Source organism: Bos taurus, chromosome 1, assembly GCF_002263795.3.
Source record: "Bos taurus isolate L1 Dominette 01449 registration number 42190680 breed Hereford chromosome 1, ARS-UCD2.0, whole genome shotgun sequence".
NCBI lineage: Eukaryota > Metazoa > Chordata > Mammalia > Artiodactyla > Bovidae > Bos > Bos taurus.
Window position 1 is genome coordinate 142160738 of NC_037328.1, and position 25041 is coordinate 142185778.

Sequence of the window (25041 nt, forward strand, 5' to 3'; positions counted from 1 at the left end):
AGTGGGTGGGGCAGGACGTTGGCCTCATAGAGGACCTCATACCTCTGCCGTTACTGAACCCAACGCCGAGCTGCCCAAGGAGGCCCCGCTGGTTAGCGTAAAGCTCTGAGGCCCGGAAGGCTGCTTCTTGAACAAATCCAAGGGGACAGTCGTCATCGCCAACAGAGCTAAAGAGATAGGGGATGAGTGGGGAGAACCATGGGTGTCTGCACGGGAGCAGGATGGCCCAGAGCAGCTGCGCCAAGAAGCAACCCTGGACGCGCCCCGCACCTCTCACCCCTCCCCACCCTCCTGCCTTGCTCACTGGGAAACGCTCCCATTTCAGACCATTTTAGAAAAGTTAGTGTTGTGAAAGATACAAGAGAGCTGTGGAAACGCCACAAACCAAGGGGGCTACAGAGTTATGAAGATCAGAGGCGGTATGTGATCCTATCCTGGACTAGGATCACTATACTAAGATCAAATACTGCTAGGAAGGACCTTAGGGTATCGGCTGATGGGAACTGAAAAATCTGGTGGGTAGATTAACAAAGTGAATCAGTGTAACTCAGGAAGCTGATAACGACACTGTGGACAAATAAGAGAATGCCCCTATTTTTAGGAAGCACATACTAAAGAATTTAGGAGCAAAGGGCTAGGATGCCCCATACTTAAATGCACATGGTTTACCCTGAGTGTGTGTGTGTGTGTGTGTGTGTGTGCGTGTGGCGAGAGAGAAAGACCAACTGACAGCAACCGCCATGCATGAGCACAAACAATGAAGGAAATGGGCAAAATGTTAAAAATATCTGAGTTTGAGTAAAGGTTATGTGGTTGTTCTTTGTCCTGGTTTTTGTTTTTTCTTAAGTTAGAAATTTCACAAATCCCATCAGGCTGGACTGGAATGAAATTCCCACATGGCCAGCAGGGGTGGTGCCCTGGGCCTGGATTAGCAAACAGCAGTTCCACCCTGTGTTCAGACCACACACCCTCTCTTGGAATGTCAGTTCTTATCTCAGGAGCATCCCAGTTATCTCCAGACTACAGAGCTCAGGAAACTGCCTCAAAATTATGGCTAATTAACTAGGGAGCTTGAATTGCTTTTTTCCTATGTCTTAGTAACTTTAGGAGATAAACAGATGGCTTAGTTTCACAGCTTAATTGGCCAGGCAAGGGTCACCTCTCCATTTTGTTCATAAAGATTTTAAGAAACCTAATAAATACTGAAACTATGGATTTACACACATGCATACACAGGTTCACACTCAGTCTAGAGAGTTTTACCTCTGATTATTGTTTTCTTTTATCTAAAGCACGTGCCCAATTTTGGAGAAGAGAATGGCAATCCACTCCAATATTCTTGCCTGGAGAATTCAATGGACAGAGGAGTCTGGAGGGTTACAGTCCATGGGGTCACAAAGACTCAGACACGACTGAGCCAACTAACACTTTACTTCAAAGCATGTGCTCAGTTTAAGCTGCTGGGGCTTCTTTTACAAGGAAAAGCCAGTTGTAATTCATGGAGACAGAAAGCAGAAGGGTGTGTGCCAGAGGCTATGGGAGAGGCATGGGGAGTGAGTGTAAGTTTTGTAAAATGAAGGACTGACATTGAAGCTGAGGCTCCAATACTTTGGCCATCTGATGCAAAGAGTGGACTCACTGGAAAAGACCCTGATGCTGGGAAAGATTGAGGGCAGGAGGAGAAGGGGGCAGCAGAGGATGAAATGATTGGATGGTATCACTGACTCAACGGACATGAGTTTGAGCAAACTCTGGGAGATGGTGAAGGACAGGGAAGCCTGGTGTGCTGCAGTCCATGGGGTCGCAAACAGCTGGACAAGACTGAGTGAATGAACCACAACAAAGATGAATTTTGGAGATGGATGGTGGTGATGGCTGTACAACCATGTGAATGCACTTAATGCTACTGAATTTTACACTCAAAGATGGTTAAGATGGTAACATTTATATATGTTTTACCACAATTAAAAACTGAGATAAAATCTAAAAAAAGAAGGTTTATTAAGCCCAAGAAGGCTGAAAACTGCTTCTCAAGCCAAAAATTGTTGCATAAAAGATTTTGGATATTTGTTTTAAAAAATGAAAAGAACCAGTTGAATATACTCTTTCTCAGAATGTTTGACCTTGCTAATAACTAGAGTTACTGCTGACAAAGGTCCATATAGTTAAAGCTATGGTTTTCCCAGTAGTCATGTATGGATATGAGAGTCGGATCATAAGGAAGGCTAAGCACCGAAAAGTTCATGCTTTCGAACTGTGGTGCTGGAGAAGACTCTTAAGAGTCCCTTGGACTGCAAGGAGATCAAACCAATCAACCCTAAAGGAACTCTTTAGGATTTCCATCAGGCCACCTGATGGAAAGAGTTGACTCACTGGAAAAGACCCTGATGCTGGGAAAGATTGATCAGGAGGATAAAGGGGCGACAGAGGATGAGATGGTGGGATGTCATCATTGACTCGAGGGACATGAGTTTGAGCAAACTCCAGGGGATAGTGGAGGACAGAGGAGCCTGGTGTGCTGTGGTCCATGGGGTCGCAAAGAGTGGAACAGGACTTAGTGACTTAACAACAACAACAATAATTGGAATGGACTTTTGACTAAACATTCCATTGGGAAAACCTGGAGTGGCTTAGTGGGCAGGGCCAATTCTTCTGCTGAATCTCCCACCCTCCCTGCTCCAAGGCCCTGGCCAGGGCTGCTGTATGACCCTCCCAGAGAGCAGACCTCCTTCTGTCTGCTGAACACCCACCTTCTGAGGACTGCCCATCATCTGAAATCTGCAGGTGCAACTCCCTCGACTTGGCATTCAACTCACTGTGGAAAGAAGGGCTGTGAGTCCTTAAAAATGCTTTAATATTTTCTTGAAATAGTATTTTGTTTTCTGATTTGACAGAAAGGAATGCAAATCACCATCAATATTTAAGAAACTACAGAGACATATAAGCCAAGAAAATACAAAGATTATCAGCAACTTCACTATCCAGAAATAGTTAATATTTGGTGACTAGTCTTCTAGGATTAGGATTCCCAGGTGACTCAGTGGTAAAGAATTCACTTGCCAATGCAAGAGATGCAGGTTCAGCCCCTGGATAGGGCATATTCCCTGGAGTAGGAAATGGCAACCCACTCCAGTAGTCTTGCCTGGAAAATCCCATGCACAGAGGAGCCTGGTGGGCTACAGTCCATGGGGTTGCAGAATCAGACATGACTTAGCGACTGAGCCCACATGCACATTCCTAGGATTATCCAATGGAACTTAATGAATGATGATGGAAAGGTTCTGTAGAACTGCCATCCAGTTTGGTGGCCACCAGCTACATTTGGCTATTGAGAAATTTATTTTCTTTTTGGCTGCACTGGGTCTTCATTGTTGCGCATGAACTTTCTCTAGTTGCAAAGAGTGGAGGCTACTCTTTGTTGTGGTGAGCAGGCTTCCCATGGCAGTGGCTTCTCTTGTTGCAGAGCATGGGTTCTAGGCATGTGGGCTCAGGCACACAGGCTCAGTGGTTGTGGCTCATGGCTAAGCAGCTCTATGGGAGGTAGAATTTTCCTGGACCAGGGATTGAACCTGTGTTCCCTTGCATTGCAAGGCAAATTCTTAACCACTGGACCACCAGGGACTCCCAGCTATTGAGAACTTTAAATGTGGCCAGTGTAAACTGAGGAACTGGGTTTCATTTTGTTAATTTTAATTAATTGAAATTTAAAGAGCTACATGTGGTTAGTAGTTCCTGTATTAAAAGGCAGAGCTGTATAACTACTTGAAAACAAATATAGAACATAATATACCTCCCCACTCCTATATAATCTGTTGTTTTCACTTAAGATTTCATGGACATCTTCCCATGTTAATAGCTGTAGAGCAACATCCTTTTTCATAGGCATCTAGTACTCCACTATCTGGGCCTCTGAGATTTTATTCAGCCAACTCCTTAATAACCAAGCCTTAATAATGTTTTGCCTCCAATATTTCATAATTATAAACAAGCTGGGATCAACATCCTCATATGTATATCTTTGCACACATGTGTGATTATTTCCTTAGAAAAAGAGCAATTGCCAATCAAAAGGTATATGCATATAAAAGATTTTGTTTTTTTATATATATTGATGACTTTCAGAATAATTATTCCAATATATATATATATATCCACTGGCAACTTTCAGTTTTTCTCTACCCACTTGTAAGGGGAAAAATAATCTTTGCTTAAGTTTGCATTACTTAAGCTATTTCTGAGACTGAATATCTTTTCAGATGTTTCTAGCTATCTATAATTCTTACTTTTTTATTTCTAGTTGAGATATTTTGCCCAATTTTCTATGAGAATCTCATCTTTGTATTAATAATTTACAAAAAGCCCTTTATATTATACATGGGACACCTTCTTCCATTACTTTCGTAAATTATTTACTATTTAACACCAGAAAGTGATTTCTATATTTTTGTAGTCAGCTGCTTTACCAACATATAATTTATATTAATTTTTGTATTATTGTTTCTATCCTATATCCATTATTTCTAATAGTTTCAATTGATTTTCTTGAGAAGTCTGTGTGTGCTGGTTGCTCAGTTGTGTCCAATTCTTTGCGACCCCATGGACTGTAGCCTTCCAGGCTCCTCTGTCCATGGGATTTCCCAGGCAAGAATACTGAAGTGGGTTGCCATTTCCTTCTCCAGGGGATCTTCCTGACTCAGGGATCAAACCCTGGCCTCCTGCATTGCAGGCAGATTCTTTACTGCCTGAGCCACCAGAGAAACCCTGAGTAGACTAAATATGCAATAATAGCATCTCCAAGTAATGATTGGTTTTGCCTCTTCCTCTCTGCTGCTGCTACTGCTAAGTCGCTTCAGTTGTGTCCAACTCTGTGCGACCCCATAGATGGCAGCCCACCAGGCTCCCCTGTCCCTGGGATTCTCCAGGCAAGAACACTGGAATGGGGTGCCATTTCCTTCTCCTTGCATACTATTTCTTTTTCTTATCTAATTGCATTAACCAGTACTTCTAGAACAAAACAATGGGGCTCCTTCTCTTGACTTTAGTGGGACTGCTTCTAATACTTATCACTAATGTGATTTTTTTTTTAAATCTTTTGAAAAAGAAGTGAACATAAATCTTGTTCTAATTAAGTGTTAAAAATTAGAAATGGGTATTAAATGTCACTGACTGTCTTTTGGACCTATATAGAGATAATTACTTTGTGTTCTCCTTTGATCTCGTGACGCAACAGAGTTCATTCATAGATCTCACATTAAACCATATTTGCACTTTTGGTATGAACTCAGCCTCACTGGAGTCTTCTTTTTTTTTTTAATTCAGTAGTTGCAGTACGAGGCTCTGTAGTTGTGGCCCACAGGCTTAGCTGCTCCATGGCATATGGAACCTTCCCAGACCAGGGATGAACCCATGTCCCTGTATTTGCAGGAGGACTTCCACCCACTGCACCACCAGGAAAGTCCTTGGTATATTATTCTTAATGTGCTACTGGATTCTATTTGATAATATATTAGTTCCTACATCATAATTATGATGTAATTCCTACATCATAATTTATAAGTGGTCTACACTTTTCCCTTTTTCCATTCTCTTTGTCAGATTTTGGTAATGAAAGAGTTAATTCTTGGGTGGGTTGATAAGGAGTCCAGGGTCCTCAAGGAGGAAGTGGTCTGGAACCCTCAAGGAGGAGAAAAGGACATTTTTTTTTCCCTACATTGCTTTGTCTTAGTCAAGTAAGAGGTTATTTTCTTTAAGCCAGTGATGAGGCAACAAAACTCATCTTGCTCAAGGATATGTTTTTCCTTAAGTTCTGTACTAATGATTATATATCATCAATGTATCTTGCTCGAGGACATGTTTCTTCTCCTTAACAAGAACATTCTGACTAATCTTGTTATCTTAAGATGTATGTTGTAAGAGTGGGTCTGGTAAGACCTCTCAATTGTTAGTTCTAATCTTGTTAATTTAAGATTTATGTTGTGGGAGTGGGTCTGGTAAAAGTATATAAGGCCTTGATAAGACCAGCAAGTGTGGTATTCTTTTCCCTTTTCTGATGTCTATGTCAGAAGCTTTCTCTTGTCCCTTTTCTTATTTTAATAAAACTCTGCTACACAAAAGCTCTTGAGCTTTTTGACCAAGCTTTTGATCAAGCCTGGTCTCTGGTCCTGAAGCTAAATCTTCTTCGGAGATCACGAATCCAACATTGTTCACTGTAAGCGATCAGTATCAACCAGAAGTTTCCTTCCATTCTGATCTGGGTGGTGTGTGTTTCTAAAGCAAGTGGAAGGTCCAACACGTCTCTCTTGTCAGAGCGGGGCAGGGGAGTAGGTGAGGTGTGACCCGATACTAAGCGCTGCCTTCAAAAGGAAATCCGTGTCTGACTTAAAGCCACCCTTGCTCTTTTCCTTTCCTTCCTTCCTTCCTTTTGTGCTACGGGATGGTTTCAGAATTTGGCAGCATCGAGTAGGTGAGGCCATGGAAACCCAAGTCCATGACAGCCAGCTGTACTCACAAGGTGAATTCTTCTTCCCAAGTGAGGGCAGTAGTGTTTCTTGAGAGGGTGCTGGAGAACTTCTGCACAGGATCATTCAGCCGAACTATACACACTGGGTTAACATTGCCTGTAATCAGACAGAAGGCCACCGTATTAGCCTTTATTTCTCTCTTCTAGTTGGATCAAGACGTTTTGCATATAAGAGAAAGGCTGAATTCAATGTTTGTGGTCTTGGCTCTCCTACTTCTGAGTGTCCATCTACAACCTCTCAAAGCACATACTCTGGGGTGACAGATTCTATACTTGCTGGATGTCCACAGCTCTAGACTGCCTCCAAGTCACACTCCTCCCCCCTCAGCTCTGACTGCAGGCACTGCGCCCCAGGGCGGTGCCCTCCCTGGGGTGACATTACAGCAGAGATGTGGGCCGCACTTTGGAAAAGACTAACTGCTTGGAAAAGTCAGGGCATCTGGGGTAACTGCTAAATTTGGGGGTACCTCACATAGAACCTGCTTCCCTTTTACAAAAATGTATGTTTTTACAGTTGACTCAGCTTAGCCAAAAATTTTTGAGGTATTTGATGCAGGTAACAGGACATTTCACTAATGAAGACTTGTGTCTGCTTCAAGGCTGTGCTTGCCCTATGGCATAAAGCTGTGACTGTATCGTGTGATCAGTCATCAGTGGTAGAGCTTCCTTGGTGGCTCACTGGTAAAGAATCTGCTTGTCAACGCAGGGGACGCAGGTTTGATCCCTGGTCTGGGAAGAGTCCACGTGCCACAGAGCCACAAAGCTCACGCACCAAGAACTAGTGAGCCCTGCTCTACAGCCCGCAGGTTGTCGCTGCTGAGCCTGGACACCCCAGAGCCCGCGCTCCACAAGAGAAGCCAGTGCACACCACGGCTGGAGGGCAGCCCCCGGTGCCCGCAACCAGAGAAAAGCCTGCACAGCAACAGCCCAGCACAGCCAAAATCAAACCGAGTCATCCGTGCATATAAACAATCCATGGTGAAGGGACGGACCGCGCTGACCCTTTACCGGGTGGTGCTGTGTTCCATGCACATCACCTTACTAATTACCACAATCACCTCCAAGAGGAGACTCACACCCAGCTGGGGACCTACTGGCGGAGGTGAGAAACGGGGCCCCCAGTCCTGGCCAAATGGGTCCCGGGCAGCCCCTCCCACCTGCTAAGTGGTGTGGCCTCCAGAGGCGACCTTTGAATTACCAAAACAGCCACCTATGCCCAGCTTCACAGAGCCTTGGCTTTCAAATGTGCTCTGCCCATACTTCTGGAACTGGATGAATCTCCTCACAAATAAACACAAGTAACCCCTGACGTTCTCAGACAATAAAAAAGGACTCATTGCTATTCTTGGCAAAAACCACATCGCAGTGGAAAGACGTGTCCAGTCCCAGGCTCCTTGGCATCTGGAGTCTCGGCAGTGATTCAGAGTCACCCGCTCTGCAGTGTTTCTGTCCTCCTTCATGGCAGCCTCTCCTGGCAACACAGGGGCCCCCAGGGGCCTGACACCTTCGTGACACCCATAATCCCGTGTGGCGCCTCCTCTCCCAGGAAGAAAGGAGTGCGCTGGTCAGGGATGCTTAACATGTATTTATAGCGTCACTAGGAAAAGATAAAAATAGAAAGGTGGCTTCCAGGCTAGAGAAAAGGACAAAGCAAAAAAGTATCCTCCTTCTTCCTTCAGCCTCATGTGTGCAAAATCAGGACTGTGTTTTCACCATCTTGCATCATTACCACAGTGTTCAGGAGCTGCTCTCTGCTGAAAGGCAGAGATCACACTGTACACCCAATTGCCGGGAGCCACAGAAGGAAGCAAAGACCACAGACAACCCATGAGGCACCCCGGCCCCTCTGCTCATACTGCAGACAGTCACATCCACAGCCAGCCGGCACCCTGCCCTCACCAGGGTGCTTTCTGCAGCCCCATCACCCACCTGAAGCACCAGGATGGCTCAGGAGCGAGACTCGGATGTTCTTCACCAACAGTTTGAGGTCATGAGCCCTTGGAGGTTTGGGAGGGCAGGATTCCTGAGTGGATGAAGTGCGCTGCAGATGCTACAGAAAGGAGAACGGAGAGCAGTGACTCCTGGGGAAGAGGCAGTGGCCATCGGGCACCTGTTCCAGGGAAGGGATCTTCAAGAAGACCTGTAGAGGGAGCCTGGCCCTCACGCCAGCTCTGGAACAATGTTCCCTTCTCAGGAGGGTGGAGGGTACCAGTCACTCACAGCCGCTTCCCATAGAAAGCAAGTGGAGGAGCAAAGTGTTCACCCAGAGACGGTGCCCCAGAGGCCCACTGTGGGTGAAAATGGGGTCAAGCCTGAGCCAGCCAGGAGCTAAACACAGAATGGGACATGCTCCGTGGGCTGCAGGCGCCCACTGCCCACCAGCAGCGAGCGGGACACCAACCAGGACACGAAAGGCTGCTTCCCACCTCGGGGCAGACCCGCCATCCACGTGGGGAGGAGCTAAGTGTCGTCCGGGTGTCACGCTGGGGACAAAGCAGAGGCAGGTGCCCCTGGGGCAGCTTTGTCACCTCATCCTCAAATCAGCATTGAGGTATTTTCAATGGAGAGCCTCCAGAGCCTGGGGGACCCCACCTTCAGACCAGCCTTTCCAAGCTAACTTCCGCCTCCCACTTACAGCTCTGAGTGTTCTTTAAGAGGGGCTCTAGACACAAATGTTTGGGAGTCCTGAGAGGCTTCTCAGAGACATCATGGGCCTCTGCACAGTGAGGTCTTCCAGGAAGGATCCTTAAAGCTGACTTGACCTCACAGTGCTTTCCGGGGGGAAACTTACTAACATCTCAAGGACTGTAGTCTCCTTTAGGTCACTACCTAGAAAACACTATTGCCGACTGTGAGCTGAAGGGGCGGGGTGGCCAAGAAGTCATCACAGAATCCTTAAGATCCAGGTCCCTGAGTTCTGGGGACAGAGTAACCCACATGTCTGGGGTGGAGATGCAATGTTTTCTCAATTCTGTGTGTGTGATGGCTAATTTTATGTGTCAACCTGACTGGACCGTGGGGTGCCCAGGCGTGTAGCCCATGACTAAGCAAATAAGCATGCATACACATTATGCAATTATATGTATATGATTGGCTCACACAATTACAGAGACTCTCACGTACGTAAATAAATGCACACACACATCCCTTAGTTCTGGTTCTCTACAGAACCCTAATATAGTATGTATGCTATTTTGATACATAAACTCTGCAAATGTATTTAAAAGCATTATAGAATGCATTACAGAAGCAGGCAAGAATACTAGAGGGGGTTGCCTTTCCCTTCTCCAGAGGATCTTCCTGATCCAGGGATCAAACCTGGGTCTCCCGCATTGCAGGCCAATTCTTTACCCTCTGAGCCACCAGGGAAGCATTGTATAGTCATATTCCAAACAGGCAGCTTTGATGAACTGGGAACCCTGCACAAACACCCACAAAACCCTCACTCTGCCTGTCTGCTTACTCAGCGGCTCCGTCTGCTTCGTCAGGAGGGTGAAGCCTACTTCTTATATTCTGATAACCCTCAGTGCCCAGAGGGAATTACACAACACGGTGACCCACTGGTACGTGTCCAGGGAATCAGAGAGATTTTGTCTCCAGACTCTACACACTCACAGCTGGTGATGCCCTAAGAGGAACCAGAGTCCAAGAGCCTGCATCAAAGTCAAATTAAGGTTATACTATCACACTGCCTTTTTTTTTTTTAATACAGTTCATGGGGTTCTCACAGCAAGAATACTGCAGTGGCTTGCCATTCCCTCATCCTTCAGCATTCCCTCCTGCTGCTGAAGCTGAAGCTGAAGCTCCAATACTTTGGCCACCTGATGTGAAGAGCTGACTCACTGGAAAAGACCCTGATGCTGGGAAAGATTGAAGGTAGGAGGAGAAGGGAATGACAGAGGATGTTTGGATCACTGATTCAATGGAGATGAACTGGGAAAACTCCAGGAGATGGTGAGGGACAGGGAGGCCTGGCGTGCTGCTGTCCACAGAGTCGAAAAGAGTCGGACATGACTAGGACCGAATAACTTCGTCACACCATATAATAATGGTGGCTATTCTACCATGCCACATAAAAATACTGGAAACACGAATGAAAAATCACTTTAGGGACTGTATGTGCCTATTTTGCATAACCATCGTAAGAAGATCTGCTCATAAATGGAAGAATTAATTCATCCCAAGCAAAGGTTTTTAGATGTGCTGCCAATAAAGATGTGAGAGGCCAAGCCCAGGGGCTGGCCTGGATAAATGTCGTGAATGTAAATTTAGCCAAAGAGTTATTAGCACCTAATCAGGCAGTGGTGAGGGTCCCAGACCGGGGAGGGAGGGCAGGCAGCATGGGGAGGGACCCACAGAGAGCAGACAGCCTCGTGTGTCTGCACTACCCAAGGGGGGCAGACCTCCGAGAGGTGGTGCTGCTGGAGGCAGGGCCTGGCCCCCAGGCTGTCCCTGGCCTGGTCGAAAAGTCTGTGGCTACAGTGTGCTGCTCTGTCTCTCAGGGCAAGTTCCCAGGTACCTCAATCCTGGAAGGATAAGGTCTCAGACAACGGGCTCTGGGTGGACAGTGAAAAGTCACGTACTGGTCCCTGAAAATGATGGTTTCTGGGCTACTTAGACGTGGACTATGCTGAGTGGTCCAGACACCTCCTCCTTCCCTCCCACGGGGCCTTGGACCCCCGTGCCCTGAACTCAAAGCTTCGCCCCAGACTGCAGTCATCACCCACCAGCAGTCGTGCAATCTTGCTCTACCTGGGGCGGGGCAGAGGGATAGGAGGTGCCACTGATTGTCCAAGAGAGGATGACCACAGTCCGTCACGGGGCTGCAAAGCACCCGCACGCTGAGAGCCCGTTTACCTGAACTTCTCTCAGGTCCGCAGGCGTGGTGCTCAGTACCACCGATGGGGAGGCAGAGCTAATCAGGTGCTTCAGAATGTCCTTGAGGCTCTCAGAGACTGCCTCTGTCCCAGCTACCGGGTCCTGTCGAAAGAGGAGGTTGTCACCAGATCATCTCCGAACCGGGCAGAGGGCAGAGGGCAGAGGGCACAGGGCAGGCCAACACACGGCTTTCCTGATGCCCTCGACACGAAACAGAAGGTTCAGGCCAGAAAAGACTCACTCGTTCTCATCTTTACTGACCTCAGAAGTCACTCATGCTCCTTATTCTTTAAAGTGGTTAAGAATAATACAGACGCAACATACAAATATGTCAGCATTTCTGTGTATGTTCTTTCAGTCTCTTTCCTCAAATACATAGATGTGTGTTTTTTTCTTTCTTGACTGACATCTGATTTTTTTTTTTTAATTAAAAAGTATTCAAGGGACTTCCCTGGAAGTCCAGCAGTTATGACTCTGTGCTTCCACTGCAGAGGATATAGGTTTCATCCCCGGTTGGGGAACTAGGATCCCACACGCTATATGTGGCCAGGAAAAAAAAAAAAAAAAAAAGGATGGAAATCACGTGTTCACAATATTGGAACAAAAAAGATTAGGGTCTTGGATCCCAGATGATACAGAGGAACCACTGTACAAGCCCTGATCTCTCTGCTTCTGAGAAATTAACTTTTGTATTAAAAAAATAATTTAAAAAATCCAAAAAGTTGAAAAGCCCAAGAATGAAGAGAAGTTTGCAGAAGAACAGAAAGCAGGATGATGTGCACCACCAGATGTCAAGCTCTATAAGATTACAATAATTAATACCCAAAAGAAATGTGTCTATATGTTCTAGAATGTTCACACAAACTTAAAATGGAACTACCAGAGACCAAACCCATGCTCCCTGCATTGGAAGTTCGGAGTCTTAACCACTGGACCGCTGGGGAAGTCCCTGGAAGAATTTTTAAATACACATATTTCAGCTGTGCTGATAGTTTTGTAACAGAATAAGAGTCTGAAATAGAGTGAAATTTCAAGAAAATATCATAAAAGCCACTGCAAAGGAGTAACGTGACGACCTCAGCCTTCGGTGTATGTGATTTTGCATGATCTTTCCAGCAATTAAAAGTGACGGCACCCACATGACTTAGCAGCCTGCCCCACTCCCAGTCCCGCTTCCAAAGTCACTTCCTCACACACCCAAGGCCATGGGAGCAGGGAGATGACCTTCAGATTGGAGACGCAGCTTTGAAAGAGCTGGGAGAGAAGGGAGGTGGTGGCCTTGGGAGTCAGGTCTTGGACCCAGCCCGAGACGGAGGTGAGTGATGTGCCTTCACAGGGAAGGAGGGCAACTGAGGGGTGGGTGTCACAGAAGGTCGAGGAAAACCTAGATGCTACCACCGCAGTGGCTCTCAGCCTCCACTGCACAGGAGGGCTTTAAAAGCTTTCCGGTCCAATCAAACCTGCCTGGGGAGGCGGGGCAGTCTTTGGGAATTTTTAAAAACTGCTAGGTGATTACAGGTGCAGCCCAGGTGAGAGCCTGGCATTAAATCCACGGAAGCTACCCCCCCACCCACCATGCTGCCCTGCCGCTGCCCTGCCTCTTCCCTGCCTGCCATCCCCCAGGATCACACACCAGGGACCCCACTGATCAGAGGCTCCATCCCCCAGAGCTGGTAGTCACAACGTGCCCACGTTCACATATTCGTGATGGGGGAATCGCAGAACCTCACAAACTGACCTCCCCTGGGACTTTGGGCTGGACTGTGATGGCCATCTCTGGGGCGCTGATGAAGGACCACTTGATCTGAATGTCTTCCCTCTTCTCCTTCATGTGGAGCTCCAGCTGTTTAAAAAAAGAAAAAGAAAAAAAGACTATTGGAGGGCTGCTTTCTCCACCGGAGCCTCGATGTATGTCTGTGTGTTCATTTCTTTTCTTAGACAGTGGTTTATCCCCTGCCTTGGCATCCTGTGTGCTTTCAAAATTGCAAGGAGGGTCCCCAGTCCCTGACTGCCCCTCCCCTGTCGTGTAGCCTACCCCATCCCCATCAGCACTCTGCCTCAACCAACCACTCAGAGAGGAACATCAGGGTCGGGGCTGAACACCAGATCTCATGAAAACCTGCAACCTCTGCTGTGCAGCTCTCTTCTGAGAGCATCACCAAGACATACTGGAGCCGGAGGCAAAGAGAAGGGAGCCGGGATGCCTCGTCCACTCCCACACACTCACACGGCCCCCTCCCCTCACCCCACCCTGATTGTATGCAGGGGCGCATCAGCACTCTTAGCCTCTCTTGCCTGGGCCACTGCACAACCTCCACACGGACTCCAATCTCTCCCAGGGCCCCATTCAGCCCTGCCTGTAAGTCATGGCAGAACGACGCACCCCACCCCACCCCCACCCCCCCCCCCCGCCCGGCAAAGACAAGCACGCTCCTTGGAACCTGTGAATAGATTTCCTCAAATGGCAAAAGGGACTCTGCACGTGTGATTAGGGTAAGGACACTGAGGTGCAGAAACAATCCTACATGATTCCAGTGAGCCCACAGAGGTATAGGAGCCCTGAAAGATGGAAGAGGAAGACAGAAGAGCATGCAGGGAGAGGTGACTTGAAGACAGAGGAGGATGCCAGAAGCCCGGGGGTAAGGTTGCCTCTAGAAGCTGGGACCTGCCCTCAGCTGCCAGCCAGCCAGAGATTGGACCCTCAGTCCAACAACTCCAATAAGGAGCTGAATTCTGCCAACAATGGGTGAGCAAGGAAACAGATTCCCTCCAGAGCTCCCAGAAAGGAAGGCAGCCACCAGCACCAGGATTTTAGCCCGTGTTGGACATCACACCTCCAGAATGGTGATTGATAAATGTGTGCCATTTTCAGCTAAGATGTGGTGATTTGCTTCAGCAGCCACAGCAAGCTAAGCTACCATCCCTCCTTCTTCAGCAGGAGGCTCCTTCTACAGCCAAAGTTTTGACCCTTCCCATCTCCATGCTTCCTGCCACCACCCAGGGAAAGGGAAGGAAAGCGTGGCTGTAGAATTGTTTTCTCAATACTGGGTACGCCCCCTCATGCTAGCAACCAGGTAAAACAAAGGATGCTCCTGTTGCCCTGTAATTCTGGGCGACTCTAGCAAAATCGCACTTTTATTTCATTGCCACAGTCCCTGAGTTGTTCCACCACATTGGGGAGAGGGCGTAGCTGCTGGTCTCTATGCAGTTTTTATCTGAAGAACAGAGGAGGGAATGCCTCCTGCCAAGAACATTAATAATTCACCAACCTCTAGCAGCTGCTTCTGCTTTGAGAGGTAACCCACAGGCGGCCTTTAAACTGTGTTAAGAGATCAAAGACACAATTGAATTACCTGTGTCTGAGCTGTGTAAAATGGCACATCAACAGCATCTCAGGAAACATGTTTCCTTGGTGAATGTTTGTGGTCCTTGCTGAACTCACCCCATCCTGAACAGATCCCAGACTTTAAAATTATCTTCTAACCACATTGTCCAAAAAACTAGGGGAAGCAGGAGGGCTTTAACATCTGACAAGTCCATGAGGTCAACTTAACTTCCCTGGCTCTTGAAAATGGATAGGGGTATAGGGGATGGGTTTCATAAAAAAAGCCGTTTAGGTAGCCGGAAATTTTTGCTTGTCCTGGTTGTTTAAACCCATGTCTTTTAAGGAAACCAAATGGAATACAATCTCTTCTTGTGGTTGAGAATCTTGAAAGATTTGGGGTCACCCTCCAAATTAGCAGCCAAGCACAAGTTGGATTGGCAGTGACCCCTAAAACAGACCCAGAAATTCACAATTTCTACATGTCAGCTAAATAAGAACATAAGTGAACTTCTGCTCCATGTGTGACATTCACAGTTATCTGATGGGTTAGTCAACCAGAAGCTTCACTAAGTCTATTATAATTATTATCTCTATTTATAATTGTTCAATGTATAAAAATATATCAGTTATAAAAGTTATATACTATGTGTCTATTACAATTATTATAATAATGTTGACTATTCAAAAATAATGGTGATACTCATTTTCTAACATAAAAATAATGAGCCTTTTAAGTTGATTTTTTCAAACACTGAAAGGAAGAATGCTAAGTCCAGACTTTGAGCTGTGTTTCCAAGATGGAGGGGACTTTTGAGGTGCAGCATCTGATTCTAAATTATTAACAGAACCACCTTCCTCATCTCAGATGCCATCATCCTCAATCCAACAGTCAACAACATCTTGGACATGTGCTTTGAAAAATACCATATGTCCCATATTTGATAGATGGAAACTCTGAACTCATTATATATGTGTATACATCAGATCAGATCAGATCAGTCGCTCAGTCGTGTCCGACTCTTTGCGACCCCATGAATCGCAGCACGCCAGGCCTCCCTGTCCATCACCAACTCCCGGAGTTCACTCAGACTCGTGTCCATCGAGTCGGTGATGCCATCCAGCCATCTCATCCTCTGTCATCCCCTTCTCCTCCTACCCCCAATCCCTCCCAGCATCAGAGTCTTTTCCAATGAGTCAACTCTTCGCATGAGGTGGCCAAAGTACTGGAGTTTCAGCTTTAGCATCATTCCTTCCAAAGAAATCCCAGGGCTGATCTCCTTCAGAATGGACTGGTTGGATCTCCTTGCAGTCCAAGAGACTCTCAAGAGTCTTCTCCAACACCACAGTTCAAAAGCATCAATTCTTCGGCGCTCAGCCTTCTTCACAGTCCAACTCTCACATCCATACATGACCACAGGAAAAACCATAGCCTTGACTAGATGGACCTTTGTTGGCAAAGTAATGTCTCTGCTTTTGAATATGCTATCCAGGTTGGTCATAACTTTCCTTCCAAGGAGTAAGCGTCTTCTAATTTCATGGCTGCAGTCACCATCTGCAGTGATTTTGGAGCCCAGAAAAATAAAGTCTGACACTGTTTCCACTGTTTCCCCATCTATTTCCCATGAAGTGACGGGACGGGATGCCATGATCTTCGTTTTCTGAATGTTGAGCTTTAAGCCAACTTTTTCACTCTCCACTTTCACTTTCATCAAGAGGCTTTTGAGTTCCTCTTCACTTTCTGCCATAAGGGTGGTGTCATCTGCATATCTGAGGTTATTGATATTTCTCCCGGCAGTCTTGATTCCAGCTTGTGTTTCTTCCAGTCCAGCGTTTCTCGTGATGTACTCTGCATATAAGTTAAATAAACAGGGTGACAATATACAGCCTTGATGAACTCCTTTTCCTATTTGGAACCAGTCTGTTGTTCCATGTCCAGTTCGAATTGTTGCTTCCTGACCTGCATACAGATTTCTCAAGAGGCAGATCAGGTGTTCTGGTATTCTCATCTCTTTCAGAATTTTCCACAGTTTATTGTGATCCACACAGTCAAAGGCTTTGGCATAGTCAATAAAGCAGAAATAGATGTTTTTCTGGAACTCTCCTGCTTTTTCCATGATCCAGCAGAGGTTGGCAATTTGATCTCTGGTTTTTCTGCCTTTTCTAAACCCAGCTTGAGCATCAGGAAGTTCACGGTTCGCGTATTGCTGAAGCCTGGCTTGGAGGATTTTGAGCGTTACTTATGTGTGTACATATGGTGGCTTTGGTGGTTTAGTCACTAAGTCATGTCCGAGTCTTGCAACCCCATGGACTGTAGTCCGCCAGGCTCCTCTGTCCATGGCGATTCTCCAGGCGAAAATAGTGAAGTGGATTGCCATTTCCTTCTCTAGGTGTGTATATATGTGTGTGTGCATACACCTGTGTGTGTGTCCATGTGTATATATGTGTGTACATACACCTGTGTGTGTATATACAGTGTGTATTTATTTATTTATTTGGAGTGGATAGCCTTTCTGTTCTCCAGGGGAACTTCCCCACCCAGGGATCAAACCCAGGTCTCCCACATTGCAGGTGGATTCTCTACCAGGTGAGCCACAAGGGAAGCCCAAGAACACTGGAGTGGGTAGCCTATCCCTTCTCCAGTGGATCTTCCCGACCCAGGAATCGAACCAGGGTCTCCTGCATTGCAGGCAGATTCTTTACCAACTGAGCTATCAGAGAAGCCTGTGTGTATTTATACATAAACCCATTACATGCACACTTTTGTATTTCCCACAAAGACAATATAATATGAAGGTAACAGTCTGAAACCAATGAACAGTAATTAATGAAAACAGGAGCATGCGCGTCTGTGACAGCGCCCCACGCACCCTACAGATTTACGAAAACTGTTTTCCTAGGACAGACTCAGTCTCCCAATCTTACCTGTAGATGGAGCGGAGAGAGCCGCACGCCATACAGCGAGCGCCCTGCGTCCTCAGGTGAGGGTGGCCCCGCGCTGACCAGGAACTGGATGGTCTCGCCCACCACGTGGCAGAATACCACCTGCAGGGGGGACCAGAGAACACGCGAGTGTTACACCGGAGAGAGGACAGCGTCCGCCTTACCCATCTGCATCTCACGGAACAAAATAGCCTGGACTCCACAGATGAGCAAGAATGAGAACTCCGTTTCAAATGTGGGTGCATATCTAGATGCATATCTTTTCTATTACACCAGAGCTTAAAAACTAGAAACAATATTTCCAATCTTTTATCCCTGATGTATTCTCAGTTCAGTTCAGTCGTTCAGTCGCTCAGTCGTGTCCGACTCTTTGGGACCCCATGAATTGCAGCACGCCAGGCCTCCCTGTCCATCACCAACTCCCAGAGTTCACCCAGACTCACATCCATCGAGTCAGTGATGCCAGCCATCTCATCCTCTGTCGTCCCCTTCTCCTTCTGCCCCCAATACCTCCCAGCATCAGAGTCTTTTCCAGGACTTGCCCAAATCTAGTCAGAATCTTTCCACACAATTTTTTTTTCCTTTAAATATTTCTTTTTTCTATTTCTTCATGCAGCTGATTTTTAAATTTCCTGGGCAATTTATTCATATGGAGTGAAAGCCATTAGCCATCATCTCTCACTAAAAAAATGAGCCTTAAAAAGAAAATTAGTTATGGATGTTTACAGGTAAAAATTTTTAAAAAGTACCCAGAACATAAGAAATTGTTTCTATTTAAATATATTGTAACCTATTGGGGTTTAAAAAGATGTGGGGATAATTCAAAGAACTGTGAAATATTGAACGGTTACAAAATGATACAGTCTTAACAAAAATAGAGTTGTTAAAATGAGCTCATTTAAAAACCTATGAGACAAAGCAATTACATCAGGAACAAACCAGACCATATTCCTGACATAAATCACAAAGCACTTTAGAGAGAGGACTGTGAATGCTGTTACTGCAAAGGGAAGCATTCAGTCTCTGCCAGCGAATCCCCTACAGGAGCAGACCTTCCAGAAGGAGGGACTGGCCACCCTCCTGGCAGGATGCCAAGCGAGCCCAGCACAGGCTGACTATGAGGCCAGGTACCAGGTGTGCCTGGTAGAGGGGTGCTGGGGAGGACGAGGGGTGCCTGGCAGGGGGCCAGCATGTCTGGCCAAAGCCAAGGCATCAGAGGCTGAGAGGAAGGCAAGATGGACCCCTACACTCCCAAGGGAACAGCTGACCCCCACATTGGATGGTGTCACTTGGGAAGGAAGGAAAAATTCTTTAATTCTCTGGTGGATTTAGAACCTAAAATACCAAGTAGAAAGATTAACAAAATAATTACTTTGTCGGGGCAACTGCTATTTCACAAAGTTCAGGCTGAAAACATGTCTCCCTCCCCTCTCCTGATCCCTGGCTTACTGGCCCCCTCACAGGCATAGCTCCACTCAGAGCCCACCTGCCCATCCAAAAATGACCTGACCTGTACTACACAGGGAGCCCCAGCAAGGGGTCCATTTCCAGGGTCCACTATAAAAGCTTTTGGCAGCACAGGGCTAGAAAAAGAAAACCCTGCCTTTTCTAAATACTGGCAGAAAAGTGCACAACCCTCGTTTCATCCATTGTTGTAAAGGCCCTCTCTGAGGACTGACTTATGAGGAGTAGTTACATCTTTATCATGTTATTGCATCTCCAGAGTTCATCAAAGGTTGGAACAAAAAAATGTTTGTATAAGAAATGTCGCCTATTCACTTTAAAAATAAATGCTCTGTAAACAGTCCTTGTAGGAGGAATGTATTTTGATGCCGGATGAGGTACACACACACAAGTGACATGATAGAAAATTCTGTCCTTTGTCTCAAGAGCGGAGGTCATTTTACTTCTTAACGTAAAAAAACAAAACAAAACAGTGATTGGTTGACTTCTATTATTTCTATGGAACTTTCTATATGAAGCTAATTAGAATGTCACTGAGAACCTTGACAGATTCATTAGCGCCCTAACTCAAGGAAGAGTTTGGTTTCTGTTTGTCTTCAGTTCTACAAAAAGCTGGACCCCTCTGCTGATCCAGTGGTTAAGAATCCCCGGGGGCAGCCTAGATGGGGGTGAGTTTGGGGGAGAATGTGTGTGAGGTACACACACACATATGGCAGAGTTCCTTCACTGTTCACCTGAAACTATAACAATATTGTTTGTTAATTGACGGAAAACTCAGCAGTGGCCACAGGACTGGAAAAGGTCAATTTTCATTCCAATCCCAAAGAAAGGCAATGCCAAAGAATGCTCAAACTACCGCACAATTGCACTCATCTCACATGCTAGTAAAGTAATGCTCAAAATTCTCCAAGCCAGGCTTCAGCAATACGCGAACCGTGAACTTCCCGATGTTCAAGCTGGTTTTAGAAAAGGCAGAGGAACCAGAGATCAAATTGCCAATCTCTGCTGGATCATGGAAAAAGCAAGATAGCTCCAGAAAAACATCTATTTCTGCTTTATTGACTATGCCAAAGCCTTTGACTGTGTGCATCACAATAAACTGTGGAAAATTCTGAAAGAGATGGGAATACCAGAACACCTGATCTGCCTCTTGAGAAACCTGTATGCAGGTCAGGAAGCAACAGTTAGAACTGGACATGGAACAACAGACTGGTTCCAAATAGGAAAAGGAGTTCGTCAAGGCTGTATATTGTCACCCTGTTTATTTAACTTATATGCAGAGTACATCACGAGAAACGCTGGACTGGAAGAAACACAAGCTGGAATCAAGATTGCCGGGAGAAATATCAATAACCTCAGATATGCAGATGACACCACCCTTATGGCAGAAAGTGAAGAGGAACTCAAAAGCCTCTTGATGAAAGTGAAAGTGGAGAGTGAAAAAGTTGGCTTAAAGCTCAACATTCAGAAAACGAAGATCATGGCATCCCGTCCCGTCACTTCATGGGAAATAGATGGGGAAACAGTGGAAACAGTGTCAGACTTTATTTTTCTGGGCTCCAAAATCACTGCAGATGGTGACTGCAGCCATGAAATTAGAAGACGCTTACTCCTTGGAAGGAAAGTTATGACCAACCTGGATAGCATATTCAAAAGCAGAGACATTACTTTGCCAACAAAGGTCCATCTAGTCAAGGCTATGGTTTTTCCTGTGGTCATGTATGGATGTGAGAGTTGGACTGTGAAGAAGGCTGAGCGCCGAAGAATTGATGCTTTTGAACTGTGGTGTTGGAGAAGACTCTTGAGAGTCTCTTGGACTGCAAGGAGATCCAACCAGTCCATTCTGAAGGAGATCAGCCCTGGGATTTCTTTGGAAGGAATGATGCTAAAGCTGAAACTCCAGTACTTTGGCCACCTCATGCGAAGAGTTGACTCATTGGAAAAGACTCTGATGCTGGGAGGGATTGGGGGCAGAAGGAGAAGGGGATGACAGAGGATGAGATGGCTGGATGGCATCACCGACTCGATGGACACGAGTCTGAGTGAACTCCGGGAGTTGGTGATGGACAGGGAGGCCTGGCGTGCTGCGATTCATGGGGTCGCAAAGAGTCGGACACGACTGAGCGACTGATCTGATCTGATCTGATCTGATACACCAATACAAAGTTAAAAGTAACTATAAGAAAAGAAAAGAATCTGCCTGTCAATGCAGGGGACACGGGTTCCACCCCTGGTCAGGGAAGATTCCAGATGCCTCAGGGCAACTAAGCTCGGGTGCACCACAGCTGCTGAGCCCATGCTCTGCAACAAGAGGAGCCACTGCTAAGAGAAACTGCAAACCACAAGCAGAGAAAGCCTGCATGCTGCAGTGCAATCAAAAATAAATCCATTAATTAATTTTAAAAAAGAATGAAAAAAAATTTTTAAAAAGCTACCCCACTGCTTTGTTTCTGATACATGGATAGCTGAAGCACCTGGCTAAAAGCAATTAAACCAATAATCCAGCATAGATTTTAAGACTTTAAAACTTCTAGAATGCAAACCTCAAAGGTCACAATTACCATTCATGTCACATCTGGAAACTAGATGCAATCATTGACAATGGGACACCTTTTGCAGAGATCCCTGGAAGGTCTTCCCGGCCATACGCCAATGCTCTCAGTAACACCTGTTATATGGACCAACCATTTCTTGGCCTCTCTTCAGTGTTCAGCTGAAAAACCTAATTAAAACAACTATCTGATCAGTTTCAAGATAGGCAAACAAAATGCCCCCACCATTCCTACGGGTCCAGTTGGGAGGGATAATGACCAGGGCCAGCCTCTACTCCTCCACCCTGAGAGTAAAAGTCCCATTTGTCAAATGGACCAGAACAAAATGGAAAAGAGATTTTAGATATAAGTAATCTTCTTTCAGGGCATTATGGTGTTTTATACACAATGGGGATTAAATGATCTCAACCCAGGCAAATATTGGCTGGGCCGTCCCTGTAACCAAGGGGTCCCCTCTTGGAATGGCAGAAGGCAGGATCACCCAATGCAAGGTCAAGCAGACCCTTCCAACCAGGGCCAGAGTGACCAGGGTTGATGTCTATTAAATACAGACAAACAGGTAGAGACCCCGATCTTGACCCTAGAATCTTCCTACCCCAAACACAGACCTGTTCATAAGGCTCCCTTCTGAAGTTTATACATTGGGTCCTCAGAGCATCCCAATTATACCGAGCTGTTTGATATGGCTCGGGCTTCCAGGCGCATGTGTGCCAAGTTACTTTACTCACGTCTGATTCTCTGTTGTTGTTTAGTCACTAAGTCGTGTCTGACTCTTTTGCGACCCTATGGACTATAGCCCGCCAGGCTCCTCTGTCCATGAGATTCTCCAGGCAAGAATACTGGAGTGGGTTGCCATGCCGTCCTCCAGGAGATATTCCCAACCCAGGGATTGAACCCGTGGTAAAGAATCTGCCTGCCAATGCAGGAGATGCAGGAAACATGGGTTTGATCTGTGGGGCCATAAAGAAGGGTGAAAGATGAAGAACTGATGCTAAGTTGTGGTACTGGAGAAGACTCTTGAGAGTCCCTTGGACTGCAAGGAGATCAAACCAGTCAATCCTAAAGGAAATCAAGCCTGAAGACTCATTGGAAGGACTGATGCTAAAGCTGAAGCTCCAATACTTTGGCCTGATGTGAAGAGCCAACTCATTGGAAAAGACCTTGATGCTGGGAAATACTGAAGGCAAAAGGAGAAGAGGGCAGTAGAGGATGAGATGGTTAGACAGCATCATTGACTCAATGGATATGAGTCTCCCAGCAAACTTCGGGAGATGGTGAAGGACAGGGAAGCCTGACATGCTGCAGTCCATGGGGTCTCAAAGAGTCAAACACGACTGAGTGACTGAACAACAACACTACCAGGAGGTACTGTTACTACATAATGCAGCTTAATGTGGGCTTTCCTTGGCTTAAAAATCTGAGAATGCATTATCCTCCATGGTCTCTATGCATTAAAAGACACATATAAGACACTGCCTTTAAAATGAGGGCAGGGGAGAGCTGGGTCTTTTCCAGGCTGGCTGTTAGTGTTCTACTCAGTCATATCTTCACCATTAGCCACTGCCTTGTGTTCCAACTCACAAGCAAACCCCCAGCTTGCCTTTCGGCAGTCTACACCAGGCAAAGTACCTGAGGGCTGATTCAGCCCAGATTCCATCTGCCTGCCTCCAAACAAATAGGTGGCCCTCCCAGAAGCTCTGCCCCTATTCAGGCCTCAAAGGGTGGGGCCCCCAGGGAGGAATCTCTCACCTGCCTTTAGAAAGACCCTGCTTCAAAACAGTTTCACAAGTTGTTAGAACTTTAGCATAAATACCAGGCTAATAGGGTACCTGGAATTTCAAGTCATGCAAAACCAAAAAAAAAAAAAAAAAGTCAATTAGTTCCATGGTGGCTCAGTGGTAAAGAATCTGCCTGTCAATGCAGGGGACACCAGTCCCATTCCTGGGTGGAGAAGATCCTACGTGCTGCAGGGCAATTAAGCCTGTGCACCGACCTACTGAGCCTGTGCTTTAGAGCCCAGGAGCTGCAACTACGGAAGCCCATGTGCCTACAGCCCATGCTCTGCAACAAGAGAAGCCGCTGTGAGAAGAAGCTGTTGCATCACGACTAGAGAGTAGTCCCCGCTACAACTAGATAAAAGTCCCTGCACAGCAATGAAGACCCAGCACAACCGGAAGTAAATAAATAAATATTCACTTATCCAGAAAAAAAAAGTCAACCAAATTTCCTATTTGCAACTACAACTTTGTGTTCCACTACTCTGGCAAAGGAGAAGGGGATGGCAGAGGATAAGATGGTTGGATGGACATGAACTTGGGCAAACTCTGGGAGATGGTGAGGGACAGGGAGGACTGGTGTGCTGCAGTCCATGGGGTTGCAAAGTCAGACATGACTCAGTGACTGAACAACAACACACTTGCAAAGCAAGGGGTTCACCAAGGTTTGGAGAGAGCAGAGGAGACCCAGGAATCTCTCAGAGTGTATTTTAGTGTATAAATGTATAACAGACAGCCTTTAGATCGAAAAAGTCCATGTGCTCAGAATACACAATTCATACCCAGGGAGGGTTGCGGGGTTCCCCGACATATCAAGTGGAATAAGATTCTGGGGGAAATTCCAAGCAAATGCCTCAATCTGTTTGTTGCTATGGTTTCATGGAAGCAAAGGTTGGTTAGTGCCTTTCAGTTCCCCTTTTTCCATCTTCCCTCTTTCCTGGGGAGGGTGGGAGCTTAAGTGAAATGATAAACGTAAAATGATAATAATAAAAAAGGAAAGATAATAGTAACAGCACCATTTACAGTGTATCACAGTCAGAGCCTGTTTCTGGAGGCTGATTCGGGTTCAATTAAGCCTCTGCTTATTCAGTGGTTCCTGGTTCCCTCACCAGCCTCTCTATACCTTGGCTTCCCCCTCTATACAAAGGTCACGATGCTTCCTTGGGTGGAGGAGAGCTGTGGGTGCTAAGGAGAACAGACAGAGCCTGTATAGCCCAACGACATCAGGAGCAGGTCCCTGCAGGAACTGCACAGGCCGGGGCCAGGCAGGGGTTCACCTTTACAGACACAGCCCGTGGCTCAGAGGGAGAAGAAATACCCGACAAGCTCGGTGCCAGCCTGGATCTCTCTGACTTCTAGATCTTACTCCAGTCTTCGTGGATTTCTGTTTATTTAAAACTTTAACCTGAAGGTGATCGCTGCACCATTAGAAGCCTCTATTTATTTACAAATGACACAGACAACAAAGCTAATTCATACTTCAGGGGTAGGGCCACCCACCAAGGTAAACATCACTGCAGTCCCTCAGCACCAATGACTGTCGCTTTCCCTGGTGAGCCTTCAACATACGAATCCTGTTTACAGGGA

General features: G+C 46.3%; 1 protein-coding gene across 1 annotated transcript in view; it reads right to left on the reverse strand.

Moving 5' to 3' along the window:
* The window catches only part of C2CD2 (C2 calcium dependent domain containing 2), a 61663-nt gene that overhangs the window by 17764 nt on the left and 18858 nt on the right, over positions 1-25041 (reverse strand). Inside the window, exons 3-9 of the mRNA NM_001192676.1 lie at positions 17646-17765; positions 13137-13241; positions 11378-11500; positions 8450-8570; positions 6509-6617; positions 2751-2815; positions 43-167 (exon numbers count right to left, since the gene is read on the reverse strand). Of these exons, the coding sequence (NP_001179605.1) occupies positions 43-167; positions 2751-2815; positions 6509-6617; positions 8450-8570; positions 11378-11500; positions 13137-13241; positions 17646-17765 (768 nt within the window). The remainder of the gene's footprint in view (positions 1-42; positions 168-2750; positions 2816-6508; positions 6618-8449; positions 8571-11377; positions 11501-13136; positions 13242-17645; positions 17766-25041) is intronic.